We start from the raw sequence: 20,803 nt of genomic DNA on the forward strand, positions 1-20,803 counted from the left end.
AGGGAAGAATTTATTGATTTGAGTTAGGTTTTAAATTCAGGTCAACAAATGTGATAAAGACTTAGTAGAACTAGAGGTAATACTGAGGAGTTGTATGTGTAGTTGATAGCAAGCTGGCCTCAAGACCAGGAGAACTGTCTTCCGCTCTTGCCTCTGATGGGTACTGTCTGTTCAGTGAATGGGCAAGTCACTTAACTGCTAAGTGCTCCAGGAGACTCCCTCTAAGACTTCAAAGAAGGTGCCAACCTGATGTTAGTTGAAGGAGTTTCCTTATTGCAGAGTACCCTGCATCTGTGATTTCATGTCTAGTCCCTATCCTTACCATCTGTATGTAAGGCCCTACAAGATAAAAATCCCTGCCTTCAAGCAGCTTATAATACTATTCCATGGGGAACCCAGATAACTAGAATAGACATGGGGAAACAGGGGAATGTGGGGCATAGACAAAGGATAATTGGTTTGACTACAGCAGGAATTCTTGTTTTTTTGTTATGTTTTTTGCAAGGCAAATGAGGTTAAGTGGCTTGCCCGAGGCCACACAGCTAGGTAACTATTAGGTATCTGAGGCTGGATTTGAACTCAGGTACTCCTGACTCCAGGGCCGGTGCTCTATCCACTGCACCACCTAGCCACCCCTAGAGCAGGAATTCTTAAACTGGGCTCTTGAAAAACATTATATTTTAATAATTATAATTCCCCTCTAAGGGGCAAATTATGTACAAACAAGATATATACAAGATAAGTAGGGGAAATTATCAGAGGGAGAACTGAGAAAGACTTCTTGCAGAAAGTAAGAATTTAGATGAAACTTGAAAAAGAGGGGGAAGCTAGGAGGCAGAGATAAGGAATGAGAGGGTTCCAACATGAGGAACAATCAATTTAAACAGTCAGGAAATGGCGTGTCTAGTTCAAAGAACTGCAAGAGTCAAGATCACTAGATTTAGGAGTTAACTGGAAAAGCAGGAGGAGAATATGGGTGTTTCCAATAGACTGGTGGTAGTATGAGGGATGAGAAGAGGACAGATGTGAGAGATGTTGATAGAATTAGTAATATGAGGAAGGATAGACCCTTGGTTCTATTGCTTTCCAGTTATGTAATCTTAAATCAATAGCTTAATTTGAAAATTCAAAAAACTGAACCAAATTAAAATGTAATTGAGAAATGTTCAACAAAACAAAACATTTAACTATAATACAACACAGATATTGTTAAATTTGAGGGTTTTGAAGTCATGTGAATCTATTTATAACTGTTTGACATCATTTGATTAACCTCTTTGGATCTCACTCCCTTAACTCTAAAATTAAGAGGTTAGATCAAATAATCTTTAAGGGACTTTGCAACTGTATAACTCTGATACTAAAAAGACAACAATCAGATTGTATTTTCCATCACATAGGATCATCACACAATCTTGAAAAAGAAAGAGACAGAACCTAGAAACTGAACTGTAAGTCTCAGAAAAGCTAAAAGGATGGAATATGGGGAAATGGAATAAATGGATAAAATTCAGTGTAAAGGGACTGTTATCCATGTCCACTGTTAAGCATCACTCTTCAAATACTAAGAGGAAAAATCCCCTTATGGGATTAAGGGAATTATGGAGGAGAAACAAGAATAATCCAAGGAGAAATTCAACTTTAAACCTATCAGGGTCATTGCCTAAAGCAAATTTAATTGCTCTAACATTGGGGAATGCTAAACAATTACCCAGCCCTAGTATCTGGCAGTCAGTGTCAGGATGATGTGGGGGAGGGGGAAATAGGAATTTATTTCAATAGATAAAACCGGATAGGACAGAGGAAAAGAGATTAAAGAATTCTTAGAGTATAGAAAATACAGGGAGTATATGGTGATGTCAGGAAAGTGGTCATGACAGTTACTTTAAGAAAAGTATATGAAGATGTTTGAAAGCTCATATGCTTCCCCTTTCTTCCCCCTGTTTACTTAATCTATTTTTGCTTTTCCATTTGGCATTTCCAACTACTTATGTTTTAATTCCACTCTGTTTTAAAGCAAAAGATCGGTATTCAGTTTTTATGGCAGTGCATTTTTTCTTTCTTTCTCCAGAAGGTTGAAGTAGAAATATTTTAATTACCAAGAGGAGAATGTGTCTGACTTTGGGATTAACTGCAGAATGATCCTTATGTGATTCAGACTAAATAGACGGTGATTTCTTGGGAACACTCATATATACAACCAATGGGTTTTCAGTTTGCCATGGGCTCATCTTGACCATGTTTTAAATAAAAGTGAGGAATCTAGTCTTATGATAAAAAAAATGATCATAAAGTCAGTAGGCATATGATCAGGAAATATGTAGAAGGGTCTAGCTAAATGTAGCAAAGGAATCAAAGGTAAACATCACCATGTTAATACTCTAGCCTGTTATTTAGAAACTAGACATGACTTGTTAAAGTTTATTTTCCTCATTGATTCCTAACAATATTATACAGAGCCTAAATAGGGAAAAAAGAAGCAATTCAGTCCAACTAATCCATTTGCTGTACTATTCTACACACTGTCTCCTCTTCTCTCTTTATTACTTCATTTGGGGGCTTTGATTGCCCTATTTTAGATCTTAGATTGCTGTAATGCTATTCTGCAGTTGTATGAGGGATTTAGTCCTCACTTTGTTCTCAGAAACAGTCTGGCTATAAATTTATCTCTGTTCTTTGAAGAAGTTAACAGTAAATTTTCAAGAGGAAAAATGGTGGCATATATCCCAGTAGAGGAAAAATAATCTCCTGAAAGCAGAATAACCTCTAGGCTACATCCTTTTTAAAAGAATTTTCATGGGAGGAAACTTTCAACTTTTATGTGTATTTGATATTTTTCTTTGGTCTTTTTACTTGCTCTTCTCTCTCTCTCTGTGTAAGCTTTCTTTGTGAGACTCTGCCTCCCCTTCCCACACCTGTTAAATCTCTTGTGAAGTCATAAGGTTTCAATTCTGATGTCATAGCCACTTCCAGGGCTGGAGCCAATTATCACACACATGAGCTTTTAACTTAGTAGTAGGTTCAAGAAGGAAGAGAAGGATGACTGGGAAAGCCAGGATGTTCAAAGCTATGTAATTTGACAGAGGCTTTCCAAAAAGAATCGATCATATAATTTGTAGGTGGAATCAGAGGGGGTGGTCCCACTTCAGTGTGGTTTTATTTAAAACAAGAGTTGGCCTCATTAAAATTAAACAAATCCTAATCATATTCACTGGTCCTTCTCAACAGCTAAACAGAAAAGAAAAAAAAAAATAAAAGCCAGATCATTTAGGTTGAAGCACAGTGGTAAAAAAGAGCTGAAGGAGGAGTTCATATCTCAGCCGCCATGTCTGATGGTTTCATCACCTTTCATCTTGATCATCTAGAGTGTTGATGAACATACCCTCCACCAGCCTACCTTAGGTCACATCACACCGACAGCCCTACAGCTAGAGTTTGTCAGTAACTCTCAGGCTAGACTATTTGGGGCAGAGGTTAATCTGTATGTAGCTGAGTTGAAATCTGAATCTCAGACTGTATGGAACTAATGTCCCCCAGAAGTGAAGCATATGGCATCCATCCATGCTGCACACACTTGATGATGCCCTGGCTGCTTCTTCAGTCCCCAGGATCTGTGTTTTTATAAGTTGTGAAGCAGGCTGACTTGCTTCATCAGCCAGGCTGAATGAAAAAGGACAGGTTCACAAGGCCTGTGTATTCTCCCATATTTCTCACACAACTCTAGAAGGAGGATGGTTTGCATTCATTTTGAATTTCGCCCAGCCTAATTTTATTCTTTCTCATTTTATGCCCCTGCCAGACCACCGCTCTTGATAAGGAGAGGCAGGTTTTCCGACGAAGACGCAACCAGGATGTGAGGAGCCGATATAGGGCACAGCAAGCTCCCCCTGAACTCAACTCTGAATCGGAAGACTATTCACCAAGTTCATCGGAGACTGTTCGCTCACCTAACTCACCCTTTTAATAAAAACCCTTTTACAAAAATCACAGTCCTTGCTTAACCCTTTGAGACTCTTAAATTCTCCAAACTTGTGTGAAACAGTTTCATCTGATCTATCTGGCACTAAAATGTTTGAATGACAGAAAAGGTGTGCTTATGGCAACTTTGAACCCATTTCCTTATGATGAATGAAATGACATATGTTCTTTGTTGAGATGGCAACTTGCTGCTAATAGGATCCTCAAAGGGTTAAGTCTGTTTTGCAATTACTTTTTATTTTCCTTTTAAAGATAGAAGCAATGAATGTTTTCATCAACCAAGCTAGGATCTGCAGTATGTCATTATAGCACACGTTAACCCTCTGAGTGCAGTTTCTTTAACATTGAAAGCCCTTGTTAGGGAATTATTCAGGCCTTTTTGACTTATACTCACATGTTTATGTGCTGCCGATCTGGATAGGTAGGGTGTGGCAGAGTCAGTGTCTCAGCTGGACATCCAGAATGTAATCTTGCTCCTTCCTCTTTGTGGGTTTATAAATGGCAGCTTACTAAATATAGATGGGTATAAGAAACAAAAAAATCCTCTTAGAAAAGTTAATTTCTTTTCATTTTTATTGATAGCCGAGAGCTATCAATATTGGTTGCAATGGGGTCTGGCTCCTAGAATGGAGGGAACTGGGTTCATGTCGGGGAAAGAGGTGGTGCTCAACCCCAAGTCTACTTATGATGGTGTGCTGTTGCCCCTGTAAATGCTGCTTCCACATCATCTGCTGCTAGTGCCAATGTAGACTCTTGGGAATAGTCATATCCCATCTTTATCTTAATGTGTGAGGATCTAATCAGTATCACATCTTTTTCTACAAAAAAAAACACACAAAATACTGGTAGAAAAAAAAAAAGCAATAACCTTGCCAGTTTCTCTGGAGCACTGGAATTTCTAATACAAAGACAGAAAATGATCCAGTTCTTCAGCACTTTGGGTTCCTCCTGCTCTGAGATGTATATATACCATAAGACCAATATATAGGGGAACTGGGAGAGAGGGTGGGAGAGTCTTGCCTTCTTTGCAAGACAGTAGTATGGGTTAGCTGAAGGGGAGGAAAAAGGTAAAAAAGATGATTTTGAATTTTCTTTAAAAGGAGAAAGAATAAAAAAATTTTTTTAACCAAAAATATTGCTGATACTATTTAAACCACATACATTGCTTTAGACTACCTACCTAGGCTTTCCCTGGTAACACATCAGCAATCTAGGAAGGCTTAGATAGGAGGCTTGCTGAGGGCATAACAACCATTGCCAGCTATGGCTTCCCAGCATACTGGCAGCAATGTTCACATGCAGAAGTATTGTATTCTTTTCTTTCCCTCAACTCCATTTGTTTCCCTGGGGCTAGGTCAATTCTTGTCTAAGACCTATGTTTTTCATGATCTTGGCAAAAGGGAACCTTATACTTCTCTGGTTCAATTAAGAGAAGTTCAAAGGAAAATGAAGCCTTGTTTGTCTGGGAGGTAGGGGTCTGAATCAAATGACCTTCTAAGGTCCTCTTTAGCTCTGTATTTTATGAAGAAGGAAGCAGTGAATCATATCTTTTAGGAAATTTGCATTGACTGACACTCCATTAATTGCTTTTCAGTGTTGGGTTTTTTGATGCTCAGCCCCAAGGTTTTAAGAGATAGTGTAGTATCAGAAATTTTGTTCTGAATTTTGTGTTTGGCTTCTCTATAGTCGTCTTTTCCCCCCAATAGATACTGATCTTCAAAGTATACTTTTTAATTCTCTCATTCATGCCCCATAGTCAGTACTTTAATATTTTTATATTTAAATTGCAGTGATTTGGGGACACTGTGTCCCAAGCATTATACTCTTCCACTATTAAGTTTGTTTAGTATGAGTCATCCTGGCATATGTATACTTTATTGGGCATTGTTATTGTTGCTGTTGTTTTTTTCTTTCAAGAGCCTGAGAGAGATCATAGTACATATGATCACGAGCTAAAGTAAATGATTTATAAAAGAGTAAAAAGGTTCCCCTTTGTAGTTTCAGAGCTCAGTTAAAGAACCCAAAGAATTCATATCATGTGGTTCTGAATAGATTAAAACTTTTGATTTGGATGAGAAAATTCTAAAATTAGAAATTATAGTACCTTTTCATTCAATAGCCTAATTGGTAGTTAAGGATGCATATCTGGTGAGAAAGAATTGCCTTCTCTAGATCAATGAAGTAAAACACTTATAAATCTCATAAATAGTCATTTAATTGGCCTTTCCTCCTAACACAAGAATAGGAGGAATCATATGGCTAAACAGCTGTCTGCTCTAGAATAAATGTGATTTTCCTTTCTTCCTTGGGATCATTTGGTTTATAAATTCTATTTCAGAGGTTGGCACTAAATGTATTTCAAGAGCATCCAATATGTAGAGTAGGTGATTCACTCAGTCAAGCCTTTATAGTAACAAAGTCTATGGATTTTACCATATGCTGTATACAGCTTTGATGCCTAAATCCAAACATTGCTGCTAGACAGCTCAAAAAAATGCAAGACACCCCAGATATCTGATGATGTTGAAATACCAGTACATCTCAATTCTATCTGAGTGTTGTGTGCTAAATAAACTGTGGAAGAAAAGGTATATGATTTATTGATAAGACATTATTGAACAGTCCCACAGAATGCAATTTTAGTTAGCATTTCTTTAGGTCCAAGGAGTCAGAGTCCATAGCTGTACTCAGAGGGTTAACAAAAAAGCACAAAGCATGCCAATTACATTGGTGTATGCAAACTGCTTCACTTCTTAGCCAGTGTTTGCTGATTTTGTTTCCAGAAAATTAATCCCTAGATGATTTTCCACTTGAAATAGCTGTTGTTCTTCTGCAAGAAATTTCTATAATGAAATTGATCTTCCCCTTTGTTACACCAATCAGAGAAATCCAATGTACCATTGTCACAGTGTAAGACTGTAGTTGAAAATTGGAATTTGAACTCTACCAGTGATACTAGATCTTTTTTTTCCCTAAAGTCCTTGATAATCATTTATGGCGGGGACATAGATGACTGAAGCCGTCTCCCCTTTTGAGTGAAAGAATAACAATATGACATTTTCAAGGGAGTTCTGAGATTCTGCTTTGCGGTTGAGTAGTGTACTAGTTAAGGGAAAGCTGCTTTGTTATGCATCATGTAAGTCATCTCTGTTGATGAGAACTGTTCATATCGATGAACACATTCTTTTTCTTTTCTTTACATTGTAGCAGAAACTGTTTTACTTGTTAACAACCAACCAATATGTGATTTGCTTCAGACTGTTACAGGGAAAAGTGAGATTCAAGTCTTTAAAAAAATGTTATTGCTTTTTACAGTAGCCCTCATCTACTTTCCATGTGGTGCATTTAACTAAAATAAGCAACAAGAACCCTGTGAATAAACTACTGAAAAAGCCTGGCGTCTTGTATTCAATGGGGCCTGTCACCACAGCCGGTACAGTAGTACAGTAGTGTGTGTGGTGGTTAGCCAACCTGTCAAGCACTTTGAAATGAAAGCAATATATCCATGAATGAAAGGTAAATTGCAATCCTTTGCCCTTTGAGGCATATTTCAGCCAGGGAGGGTAACAAAAAGAAAAAAAGGGAAAGAAAAATGGGCTCTGAGGGTCACAGTGCTGCCATATGACCACAGGTCAAGTACATTAAATCACTGTTATTTGCTGGCCAATGGGCCACATTAGAAAATTGTATCCCCTGTATTGAGTTTAGATTGTGGTGAGGGAGATCTTTCTTAGCATTATTGTAGTGCCCTCAAGCCCTGCTCTAGTCAAGGCTCTGTCAGCATTTCCATTACAAACTCCTATTTTCAAAGGTTTTTAATATGACCATAAAAAAATGTGCCCCCATCTGAAACTTGGCATGTGCTGCCTCAACCTAGGAGTGAAGGAAGGCTTGCTTTCTCACCTCCCTCCACCCAATTCTCCTGGCAGAAAAGAGAAGATTTCAGCTTGGCTCTTTCCTGATACAAATGTAAATGGGCACCAAGAAAATCAAACGTTAGCTTGAGGGTGAATATTCATTTGCATAGGTTTATTTTTTTTAACCATAAATGAATTACCACCCAGGTCAGTTGGCATGTGCTATGGGTGACATATTTTTTCTGTAATTTGTAAAATCATCTTTTAAGAAGATTTGGAACTGTTTGATTGACTTTGTTATCCATTCAAAGATTTGCAAGGACTTTGAATAGGCAAATCATAGGGGAGGGCTTTCCTTGGTGTTCTCAGCCCAATCCCTTTATAAATTAGAAAGAATCCTCTCCAATAGGCCATCACTTTGCATGCAGTGATAGAGGGTCACACATATGCTTATTTAATAGTGGAGAATGGATTTACACATTAAACTATATGAGTTTCATGGAACCATTTAATTCTGCTAGGCAAAAATGCTCATTAAAAAGCACTCCTGTAATTGTTACCTAAGGTGGAATGGAAATCGTAAATCTTTAAAAGGTTAAAAAAAAAACTTGCTCAAATATTGTACACTGAATGCTTAACCACTGCAAAGATGTTTCATGTTAGTTAAATTATGATTTTAATTGAGAACATTCATAATGGTTTCACCAAATTTGTCAGGAAAAAAAAAACATTAGGTGTGCTTTTAATGAGACTTTTTTTTAATGGTACAAACATAACCTATCATCCAGTAACATTAAGGGTCATAAACTGGTGGGAAACAGGAAATTCAATGTAGAGGCTTAGAATGCCTCTTGGAATTTCCTTGGTTGTACTTCAGGATTGCAGCTACCATGACCATTTTTCAGTGAGCTTCCAAATGGCAGGTGTTTTTAGCATGAAGTCTGCAATATCTTGGCCCACTGAGGCAATCGAGAGATCTGATTTCATCCTCCCCTGGAGGGAGGGGGACAGTAGTCTTTAAAATTAAACTTTATCTGTAACTATACTGGATTATTTCTTTTTCTGGGGGAGGGGGGGCATCAATATAATTAATATCCTTAATGTTACTTAAATATAAAATTGTTTCATTTTACTGTGAAGATAGTTTGTGTGTTTAAGTAACATCTGTCCAGAAACCATCCCTGTTGGTATTAAAAGAAGGTAGTCTTTTTTAAAAAAAAAAAGTGATGATAAAGACACTACAGTGTCAGCTCATTCAAGTCTAATAAAGTATAGTAAGAAAAAAAGGTCTTGAATAGTTCCCAAGGGACAATTTTCACTTGCCATTTACTCTAATCTTTGGTGTGTTCTCAGAAAAAAAAAATTGAAACTGGTCCAAGGTTAGCAACATCTTCTCTGTAACTTTTTTTTATCTTATTAGGAAATTAATAATACCATTTTTCATTCTGACTGAAAGAAAATTATTAAAGGATTAGTTGAGTGTGAAATTAAGTAGTATTTTTCTCATGCATGCTAAAGAGGTATGCAAGGAGCTCACTGCATTCAAACAAGTCTCTGAATGGTTTCAATTCTGTGCAAGAAAAAAATTAACTGTTTCCTTTGAAAATACTGAACTTAACAGTTGCTGGGTGGATCAGATGACAGAGGTTAATCTTTAATTTTCAGGAGACTAATGAAATAACTTTCAAATGATTTGTATCAATGATTAAAGCTGGAATGAGGTCCAATTTTTTTCTAATCCCTCAGTTTATGCTAACAAATGTAGGTTAATGTGGAATGGAATCATCTGTGATATATTATGTTCATTTCTGAACTCAGCTTTTTTGATGTTGCTTGTTTTTATGTAAAACATGTTCTTTAAATTAATAAAATAGTAGTACTTGGTGTATGAACCACTACGGAATACCTTAGCTGCAGTGTCCATCCTCAGTTTCTGTTGCCATTGTAGTGAAAATTAAATTTTCAATCAACATAGCCCAGGAAGTAGTACGCAGCTGCACACATGGGAAATTTTTTCCACATGAGGTTTTAAAAATTTGTCATGCAACCATTTTGCTGCTTTCCCACATACCCTATCTAGCAGAATATTTGGTGATCGTCATTAAAAATAATTTTTCTTCATACTTTCCACTCACCCTACAACTTTCCTGCCTCAGATTGTGGCTTAGTTAAACACAAAGAAATTAAATACCAGGAGACCCTTTGTTACCCCCCCTTCATGCTTATTCTCAGGAGAAATAGCACTGTCCTCTTGTCCACTAACCTTTAATTTGTTGATACAAGGACAGCAACTCCCCACTGGGCATCCCAATAGTGAGAAAAAATTAGAGAAAACAGCTGAATCTGAAGTGACAGACACGTTCTTCTCTGTGAGCACAGTGAGTTGCAATGACATTGGCAAGCCAGCCACCAGGTACAATGGTAGATCCAGTGGAGAGTGGTGCCAGTTCTTTCCTATATACTAGCACCTACACATGAGCTCATCATGTGTCCATGTATTCATCCATTTGTCCATCTCTGCTGCTGCTCCCATTTCCATTTTGTAGCCCAGGTGCTTTTAAGTCACCCTTTTCTTTTGAAGACAGTTCTCAAATTGTTGCTAAGTTTTGAAGTCACTGCAGATCGATGCATTGTTTTTTATTTTTTAAATGAGATTGGCAATTCAACAAGTGGTCTGTCCTGAGAGAAAGGGGATCTATGGGGAAACTTAAAAATCTGGAAATCTAGGCTAAGAGAATATATTACAAATGGAAATGAGTAGAGCTTTCAACTCTTATTGCTCACTCAGATTGGTGGTTTGGAAAATGGGGCCAGGTGGTGAATGGCTGTAGGGTAGAGTGCCTCTTCTAATTATTCCCCTTGTGACTTGGGGTAAATTAACTTCTGAGCCTAAGTTTGTTCACAGTCAAATGAGAGGACAGGCATATAAAAGATCTCCAACCCTGTTTGTCACTAATAGAAAAAATAGTTAAAGGCAAAAGCATTTTAGATCTCTGCAAATGGTGCAGTGGATAGAACACTGGGTTTGGAATCAGGAACACTCATCTTCCTGAGTTCAAATCAGTCCTCAGACACTTGCCAGCTGTGTGACCTAGGGCAAGTTCCTTAACTCTCTTTGCCTCAATTCCTCATCTGTCAAATGAGCTGGAGAAAGAAATAGCAAGCCACTCCAGTACCTCCACCAAGAAAATCCCAAATGGGGTCACAAAGAGCTGGATATGACTGAAAAGACAATGTGGATGTCAATTAAAGTGGGGAGCATGTGAAACTCTTCCTTTTGGTTCTTTTCAAATCAAGGAAGAAAAAGAAATAAGCATTTATTAAATGCCTGTCCTTTGCCAGGAACTATGCTCAGCACTTTGCAAATATTATTTCATTTAATTCTCATAACAACCCTTGAAAGTCACCCTGGATTATTATTGTTATCCTCATTTTAACATTGGAGGAAACTGAAGCAAACAGAGGTTATATAATTTGTACAGGGTCACCCAGGCAGTAAGTGTCTGAGGCTGGATTTGACTAGTTCTTTCTGACTCCAGGCCCTGTACTCTATCTACTAGCTACCTGTTGATCAAGGCAAGAAGTATTTATTGAGTTATCAAGTGTCAATCAATAAACATTTATTAATAGCCTACTATGGCCCATATACTAGACTAAGTGAGGCAAAAAGGCAAAAGTAGCAATGATAATAAAAAGACTGCCCTCAAGGAGCTCATAGTGTAATGAGGAGAAAAAATGTAGATAACTATGTCCAAACAAGATATTTATAGAGGATAAACTGGAAATAATCCTAGAGGGAAGGAAGGTTAGGAAAGACTTCTTAGAAAATATGACTAGCAGAGACCTGAAAGAAACTTAGAGGTAGAGAGGAAAAAGAAGAGAGTTCCAGGTATGGAGGACAGAGAAAATGCCCAAAATTGGGAAATGGAAGATTATGTACAAGGAACAACCAGGAGGCCAATGCCACTGAATCACAAACTACCTAGAGAGGACTAAAATGTAAGAAGACTGGAAAATGAGTTGGACCAAACAGTGCAAAATAGTGAACTTTGGTTTAGCTCCAAGGTTTAGCAATAAAATGCCTCTGTTCCATTTAAAACACTAATCATAATAATGGAAGTGAAATATGTGGAGTGTCAGTGCTAGGAAGAAATGGCAAGATGAGAGACAACTCCAAGATCATCTGATCTGTACCCCCCACACACTTTATACTCAGACCCAGGAACTTGCTTATCACACTATTTATTGACCACTGGTACAGTTACAAATCCTTGCTAAAGTAGGGATTTGAATCTAGGTCTGCCAGAAGTCACATCTCTTTTCACTACACCCCACTCATTCTCTTTATCTTTCCAGAAAGAGTTGTATCTTTTAATGCACCTCTCTGTCCAGGATTCAGGGTGGGTGAGAGAGGCGGGTAAAAAACTAAGATCAAGGGAAGCTAGGTGGCGCAGTGGATAGAGTACCAGCCCTGGAGTCAGGTGTACCTGAGTTCAAATTCAGCCTCAGACATTTAATAATTACCTAGCTGTGTGGCCTTGGGCAAGTCACTTAACCCCATTGCCTTGCAAAAAGAAAAAAAAAACAAACTATAAGATCATGTGGCCCTGGTACCTTCATTTTTGTCACCTAATAGTCATTGTTAACCCTTTGCCAGTTCCCATGTACCTTGAGCCTTGCTAAGCTTCACCCTCAAGTGGAGGTCATAGCTCTGAAAACTTTTTTTTCATATTCCAATAACAGGAAAATTTAACCCCAACTGCTGGATCAGGACTTTGCCCAAGACAGTTTTTAAGTGATATATATATGAATGTGTCCCTTGGAACAATTCTTGAGCTAACTGCAAGCCTCCTCTACTAGCATATAAGGAGGTTGGGATAATAATAATAATAATAATAATAATAATAATAATAATAATAATAATAATCTGCTAAGAATATAATTTCACTAGCATCCTTAGAACTAAGCCTGGAAGACTAAGTATTAGTGATGTAAGAACAAAGCAGTCAAATTTATGGGACTGAAAAGACCATTCAAGGTGCCTAATGCCTCTACAAAAAGAGGGAGAATGAGTAATGGGAAAGGAAAGTCTTGTCTCTAGTCTTTGAACTTTCAGTTATAAATTCATCAGGAGTAGCAAGGGAAAACAATTAATGTAAAGAAGTATGTGAATTTCAAAATGCCATGTAAATGCCATCTATTATTATTATTATTATTATTAAGGAGAACCCCATAACCTAGACAGCACAATGGCTACAGTATTGGACTTGGAAACAGGAAAACCTGAATTTGAATCCTGCTTCAGACACTGACTGGCCAGTGGGGTGATACAGTTCACCCCTGTAAGCCTCAGTGTCCTCATCTGTAAAGTGAGGGTGATAATAATAGCACCTACCTCCCCAGGATGTTGAGGAGAGCAAAGGAGATAATATATGTAGAGTACTTTATAAACATAAAAGTTTGAAGCTATATTAATGCTAGTTATTATTATAAAAATGCTTTTGACCTCATCAGCCCCATGAAAGGGTCTTGGAACCCTCAAGTGATCCCATCAAAAACCACTGTTCCAGAGAATCTCCAGGACAGACTACCTGCTTCCCCTTCCCCGAATCTTCCCATGCAAGTCTAGATCCATATCACTGGAACCTAAAAAAAGTGCAGGCAAACAAAAGAGATAAATGTTTGCTCTTATCTTTAGACACAAGTCAAGGGAAAGAAAACTTTAAACACTGTGGCTTTCCCTTATCCCTTGCATCCATATTCCATGAGCTGAAAAAGAAGGAATAGTGTCTGTGTGTGTGTGTGATAAAAGACAGTGTGGTGACACACATGTTTGTTGTTGAGGCACAAAGGGAGGAGGAGAATATTGGCACTTGAACTTACTAAGGGTCCTGAATTGAACCATGCTAAAAAATAGAGCCAGTGCTGTCTTGGGGAGAAATTGAGAGTTTTGGTAGGTGGTGCACAAGCTTGCAAAATCTTTGGTCAAATTGTCACCCACTTTGCAAAGAGTGTGGTCCGAAGTTATGAACCTTATCAACTAAATCCTTGTCAAAAGAGGACTTTTTTTCTCCTATCCTGTATTGCTTCACTGAGTTCTAGGAAAAAAGATAAATCCATTGACCCCGAATATAACTCTCCTTTTTCTTCCTGACCATATCTGTAATACCATCTTTCTGAAGAGCAGGGTGATAATTAATGTGCCACCAGAGAGAGTTTTCATTATTCCATCAGAATTACCTATTAATTTTCAAGATTCCTCCGATTAAGCAACAGATTTGACAGTGCCAATGTCTTGCTCAGAGTGGGAATATCTTCTCTATTTCAACAGGTAAATCAAGGCCCAAACCAATCCAGACATTTTCAATTTCTCTCTTGACACAACCCCCTCAGTCCCAAAGATTGTATATGTTCCATTTTTTAATAACATTTTCGAAGGGCCCTGGTTTCCTACAGAGGAAACCATTTTTACTTCATAAATAGTTCCTATTGTTTCCACTTATTTTGTAAAAAAGAGTAACAGATACTGATGGCCTCTTAAAATTGAAAAGCTGAAAATTTCCACTGGGGCTTGGTGCTAATACATGCAGCTGCTGATTGGTGTTTTCTCAAAGTGATTCTCCCAAGCTAGTGGTCCTCTGGGTCGTTTTCAGAAACCTCACGAGGATAAAACCAATAGAATCAGTGTGGAGTGGAAGCACCTTAATTTGCTTGGGAAGGTTGCCTCTAGGAGTTTTCAGGAACCACTCTACTATGTGCCCCTCCCTATCTCCTTATGTACTTATAGAAGTGAAATCTGATAAAAAGAATATCAATGGAATTCTCAAATGGACTGTGTATTTAAAAATGTCAAGGTTCACATCTCCTGGGCCAATGGATTTGTGTCATATGGGGTTGGGGGTGGAGCATCAAATACCTTTTAGAACCAAGGGGAAGGAGTTATTTCCTGCCTCTACTCCCCTCCCCAACCTCAGTTGATTCCTTCAGCCTCTGCCCAGCTGACATATACTGTCAGATTCTCCAGGGCCTCTGCCTGTCTCACCACCCCCACCCCCCAGCCTGCTAGTCAGGAGGGTTTACACTAGGAGACACTACTTTAGGGGAAATAGAAGAACGGACTGAGCATACAGAACTGGATAGGATTCCTTATTTCCCCATATGCATCAATCCTGAAGGTCATTTATGTTTTAGCAAGAACAGCAGGAGGAAACTACTGGACTGTGTAACTTGAACAGTTCCAGTCTTGAAACTGCTCCTCTCCCCAAAGGCACATTGGCTGCTGAAGAGCTATACTACTTCTTTAATCACATGAAATCAATATTTTGATCTTCCTTATGTAGTACTATATTAAATTCAGCATGATAGCAAATCCAGATCACATTCAGGCCAAATCCACCCCATCCCATACCACCCTGACATTTCTCACAAATTCTTTCATCACATCAAAAGACTTGTTTGGGGAATTAAATAGAATTTGCCCCCCATCTATAAGACAAATAATATTTTTATCAGAAAGAAATGAAATATTAGTCCTCAGAAAAGGGGTGCTAGAAAAATGTGATCTTGGGCAAGCTATATTCTGCTACAGGCAAAGGAAATCTATTATCTTAGATGAATTCTTTTTAGTATGCAAGTTGTAGAGAATCAGTGATCTCACAATCAAAGACCGAAGAGGGAATAAACATTATTCAGACCCTGTGCTAAGCCCTTTACAAATATTATCTCATTTGATCCTCACAAGCACCCTGGGCTATTCTTATCACCTCTTTACAATTTGGAGCCATCTGGTTCCAGTGAACAGATATGAATCAGGATCACTGGAAATAGCCTTGAATGCAAGGCCGATAAAGAGGATGATAAAGAATGGTGGCTTGGTCTAAAAAAAAATTGGTGACAGGCCAGAAAAGAATAGACTATTGGTAATAAGGGATCCTCCTTGCCCAATCTAACCTTGACAATATGGGTTGAACTGTGATCTGAGAGAGACTTTACTTCCCAAGTCTGGGAGCAAGGATGAGGAGCCCTAAGAACAAAGTATATTGTAATGCCTGTAGTATCAAGAGATACTACAGAACCTGCCAGCACTCATTGGAAATGGTGTCAACTGCTCATTGGAATGGGGGTTGACTTGCCAAACAACTTGGTCTCCTCCCTCTGTAGTCCTTTCATCCCTCAAGGAGAGCTAAGATCCACTCCCCTTTTAACTCTTTTTCTCTATTTCCTTTTATCTAACCCCCCCCCCCCCCCCAGCAGAGATCAGGATGAGAGCGGAAGCAGGCTTTTCTCTTTAAGTAATATTTTTAGTTTTCATGTTATGAGTAAGACAAAGCTGAATAACTACTTAAACCGTGCTCCTGCTACTTACTTGAATGTAAGTGCAGAGATAAGGAAGAAAGAGAAGAAATCCCAAAGGAGGAGATCTATATTGTGAAGAGCCTATCAATCCAAGTTGGAACTGCCAGTGTAAAGTGACTAGGAGTTCAAGAGATACACATTTAATAGATGCAAAGAAGATTATCCTCAGGACTACCACAGCTCGGGAGGCAGAAGTTATTTACATCTTCTCTTTTCCCTTCGAGGCATCTATGGATTCGAAATGAAAGATATGTTTAAAAAGATGGAGAGTCAGTAGGGAAGAGAAAGCCATGTCTCCATTGTTTGTCATCCCTCATTCTCAAAGAGAAACTATGACATCATGTGGTGATGTCTTGACTCTAACATGAATTGAATTTTAGTGAAGAAGAGCTATACAAAGACATCAGACTTACCCTCTCATTCAGAGTCATCAAAGTCCAAGAGGCAAGTCAAAAGTCAAGATGACTAGCAATGACCTGTGACTCAGTGGGTGACCTTGACCTTTCTAAATTAGGTCTTTCCCAGGTCTCAGTTTGTCTGAGACAAAACCCATTCAATGACTAAGGGCTAGATAAGAATGGAGACAAAAGATGGTCCAATTTACTATTACAAAACTATCAGTTTGGGAAGGGGAAACCCTTAGAATTTCTGACCAGAACAGAAAATTTCTAATGGCTTAGAATGAATGCAAATGTCTCCAAGAAGGGTGGAGGGAGGAAGTTCCAAGAGAATATTCAATAGACAAGCCATCCCTCAGAGCACAGGCTGCTTGACAGTCCAGTCCACCTCCTCACCATTACCACCTGCTAGATTATACCTTCAAAGACACTTTGAGGTTGAAGGCTTAGTCATTTCTTCTGTTTCAGTATCAGTTATCAAGTCTGTTTTTAGTCAAAAATGAAGTCAGAATAGTAATTATTAATGGAGTATTCCAAAAGTAATGTGAATGAATGTGTGAGTGTGTATTTGTGTGAATGAGTGTGTGGGGGGGGAGTTGAATGGCAAAGTCAGATAAGTATACATGGGAGCAAACTTCCTGCTGTAACTCAGTTGTTTTCTGGGTGTTCATCATCTTAATCCCCAACCCTTAGAGATCATCTTCTCTTTCCCACATCAGTCTTCATATAGTCCCCCCACCCCACTCCCCAGCCCAGGATCTGATTCTGTGCTAAAGCAGCCTTCTTGGAGCTCAGTTTGCTTTCTAATATTGAGTTTCACCTCATCAGAACAGAAGGCAGGCGAAGTAACTTGAGATTTGAGTCATCAGACTCAAAAGTCCTGCTGTAAATTGGGAAGACACATTCTGGCACTTGGAAAATGAAGAGAAAAGTCTCTAGTGCAAGATACAGTGTTCTCAGTTCAGAGCAAAAATGATCTTTGGCTTTCCCCTGATACTGATGGCCCTTAGAGATATAAACTGTGAAAGGCTGCCTGCTCAGTGTCCATCACAGCTTGGGGAAGGAGAGGAAGGAGGGAGCAGGGGGCGGGGGAGGAGAGCGGAGATCCCATTTTAGTTCACTGTAGCTTCTTAAAAAAAAATCATAACAGCTCTAGCTAAGGTAAAAAAAAAATCATTCTTCTGTCCTCAAAATTGAATCTCAAAATCTCCCCCCATTTCTTTTTTAATTTCATGATAATTTGTGATCAATAAACATTCTGCTAATTTCTCATAACTTAGTGCTGTGGGAGAGACATTCAGTGGGAGAAGGGCAATATTCTTAAGTGTGAACATGGCCAAGTTTCCTGGGCAAGATAAAAACTAGGCCCCATCAGAGTTGGAACTCAACCTATCTAGAACACAACTCATCATCAGCCTCCAAACTCACTTTTTTTTTGAAGGATACTTCCAAGTTCACACACTCAGAGTCATCTTTAAGTCTTTCTCTCTCCCCTTCCTATAGCCAACCAGTGGCCCAATCGTCTCAATTCCTAAACTGAGATAGCGCAGGTAGATGGTCTAGTGAATAGAGTGCCAGACCTAGAGCTAGGGATCCAGCCTCTGCCATGCACTAACTGTAGGACCTTGGGCAAGTCACCTAACCCTATTTGCCTCAGTTTCCTCATCTGTAAAATGACTGAGAGAAGGAAACAGCAAACTACTCCAATATCTTTTCCAAGAAAACCCCAAAAGGGGTCATGTAGAATCAGGCAACTGAAAAATAACTAAACAAAAAAATGCTTTAAAATAAATATTTTATCTGACCTACCTTTCACAAGGAGTTGTTGGGAGGACAGCATTTTTGCAAATCACAAAGTACAGTATAAATGTGAATTGTTATCAAATGAAAGGGGGGTTGTGACTATAACTAATAAGAAATAACCCACATATTTACAAAGCCCTTTCTGGGTTACAAAATGCCCTTCTCATAGAACCCAGTGAGGCAGCTAGTAATCTTTATTAAACTGTCTGAAATAATAGTATTTGGAAAAACAACCCCAGAATTCAGTTGGGACTTCATCTCTTATTGTAACATGATAGGGCAGAAGAAATTCTCTTAAAAGTGACCAGCTTTCTTATTTGCTGTGGGAACAAACTTCCTGCTGTGGCTTAACTGTTTTTTCAGTGTTCATCATCTTATTACATACCCTTTAAGATTATCTTCCCTTCCCCACAATTTCAGTCTTAATAGTCTCTTGCAACCCCGGGAGACCAAGCAGTCCCTAGGAATTCCTCCTCAGGGCTAGCCTCAGCTTGTACTGCCCTGGGCAAGGATCCTCCTGCTGTGAGCCTCAGCTTCTGCTTTTCACAGCACAGATTGTTGTTATAGGAATGCTTCCGGGCTCTTTTAAAAAAAACTTTTTAATTAACAGAAATCTATTTTCTCTCCCTCCCACTCTCCATCTCATTAAAAAAAAAGGAAAATAAATGTTACTTATAACAAATATGCACATTCAAACAAAACAAATTGCCTAATTGGCAATTTTCAAAACAATAATGCTTTACATGGAATCCTTCACTTCTTTGTCAGGAGGACAGTAGCACATTTCAGTATTGGTGCTCTGGAATCAAGATGGTCATTGCATTATTCAAAATTCATAGTTTTCTGGATTTTTTTTTACAGTGTTGCTGCTACCATATAGTAACTTATTCTCCTGGTTCTCATTTTATTCTTCATTGACTTATATAAGTCTTCAAAATTACTCACTTTCATAATATTGTTGTTATAGAATAAATTGTTCTTATTCTTACTTTATCCTGCATCAGTTCATTCCGATTGTCCAAGTCTCTTTGAAATCATCTAATTCCTCATTTTTTTTACAGCACTATAGTATTTTTACCCACTTATAATACACAATTTGTTCAGCCTATCCCTCCCTGATGGGCATCCCTTTAGCTTGCATATTTATACTAACTCACCTTTAGATGAAACTTTAAACTTTAGGAAGCACTCTCCTTGGATCATCCCTTTGAGCTAGGTAATGCAAATAACAATATTACCATTGATAGATGAAAAAACGGACTTTAAAAGGAGGAATCTCAGAATTTGAAGAATACCTAGAAATTATCTAATCCAGATTGTAAATGAAAAATAGTCTCCTCTATGATGCACCTGACAAGTGGTCATAAAATATTTTTTAAAGCCTTCCAGCAACAGGGGATACACTGAATTCTATTTTTTCTTATTGCAAATCTAAGGCTCTTCCTTTGCAACTTCCACTTGTCACTCTGAGTTCTGTTGCTGGGTAGAATAAACCTAATTCTTCCATCATATACTTTCAAATACTTAAAAATCTGATTTCCTTCTCCACCCTCACATCTTCTCTTAAATATTCTTAGTTCCTGATGCTGAGTGAGATGAACAGAACCAGAAAAACACTGTACACCCTAACAGCAACATGGGGGTGATGATCAACCTTGATGGATTTGCTCATTCCATCAGGGCAACAATCAGGGACAATTTTGGGGCTCTCTGCAATGGAGAATACCATCTGTATCCAGAGAAAGAACTGTGGAGTTTAAAGAAAGACCAAGGTCTATTAACTTTAATTTAGGAAAAAACCTGATATCTTATTGTCTGATCTTGCTATCTCTTATACTTTATGTTTCTTCCTTAAGGATATGATTTCTCTCTCATCACATTCAATTTGGATCAATGTATACCATGGAAACAATGCAAAGACTGGCAAATTGCCTTCTGTGGGGGGTGGGGGGGAGGGAAGTAAGATTAGGGAAAAAATTGTAAAACTCAATAAATAAAATCTTTAAGTATAAAAATAAAATAAAATATTCTCAGTTCCTTCCAATGGCATAATGTCCAGTTTCTTCATTAGGATGGTCATCCTCCTTTGGATGTTCTCTGACCATATCAATTGATATCTTTCCTTAAATGTGGTATCTAATACCTTTAAATGGGTTCTGATCAGAGTAAACTTTAGTGAGATCATATTTTCCCTAATCATGGATATTATGCCTTTAGCTCTACCCTAATACACTGTTGGTTCATATTGAACAGGATTTTTATTCAGGTTCTTGATCCTAGTTCAAGGTATACTTTCCAAGAGGGTTTTATGTTCCTTACTCTACTTCCAACTCTCTCATTTCACTTCTTCGTTTAGTTGACTTAGTTCTGGTTATCCTTCACATCGATTAGACCTTCCAACCAGCACTGGAC

The 20,803-nt window shown here is 38.3% G+C and overlaps 1 protein-coding gene across 2 annotated transcripts in view; it reads left to right on the top strand.

Moving 5' to 3' along the window:
* DCLK1 (doublecortin like kinase 1) overlaps positions 1-3,987 on the top strand; it is a 398,985-nt gene extending 394,998 nt beyond the window's left edge. For both annotated transcript variants that reach the window (XM_074216029.1, XM_074216030.1), the window contains exon 17: positions 3,800-3,987. In XM_074216029.1, the coding sequence (XP_074072130.1) occupies positions 3,800-3,964 (165 nt within the window). In that variant the 3' untranslated portion in view covers positions 3,965-3,987. The remainder of the gene's footprint in view (positions 1-3,799) is intronic.
* The last annotated feature ends 16,816 nt before the right edge of the window (positions 3,988-20,803 follow it).

The sequence above is a fragment of the Macrotis lagotis genome, chromosome 1 (genome assembly GCF_037893015.1).
Source record: "Macrotis lagotis isolate mMagLag1 chromosome 1, bilby.v1.9.chrom.fasta, whole genome shotgun sequence".
Lineage (NCBI taxonomy): Eukaryota > Metazoa > Chordata > Mammalia > Peramelemorphia > Peramelidae > Macrotis > Macrotis lagotis.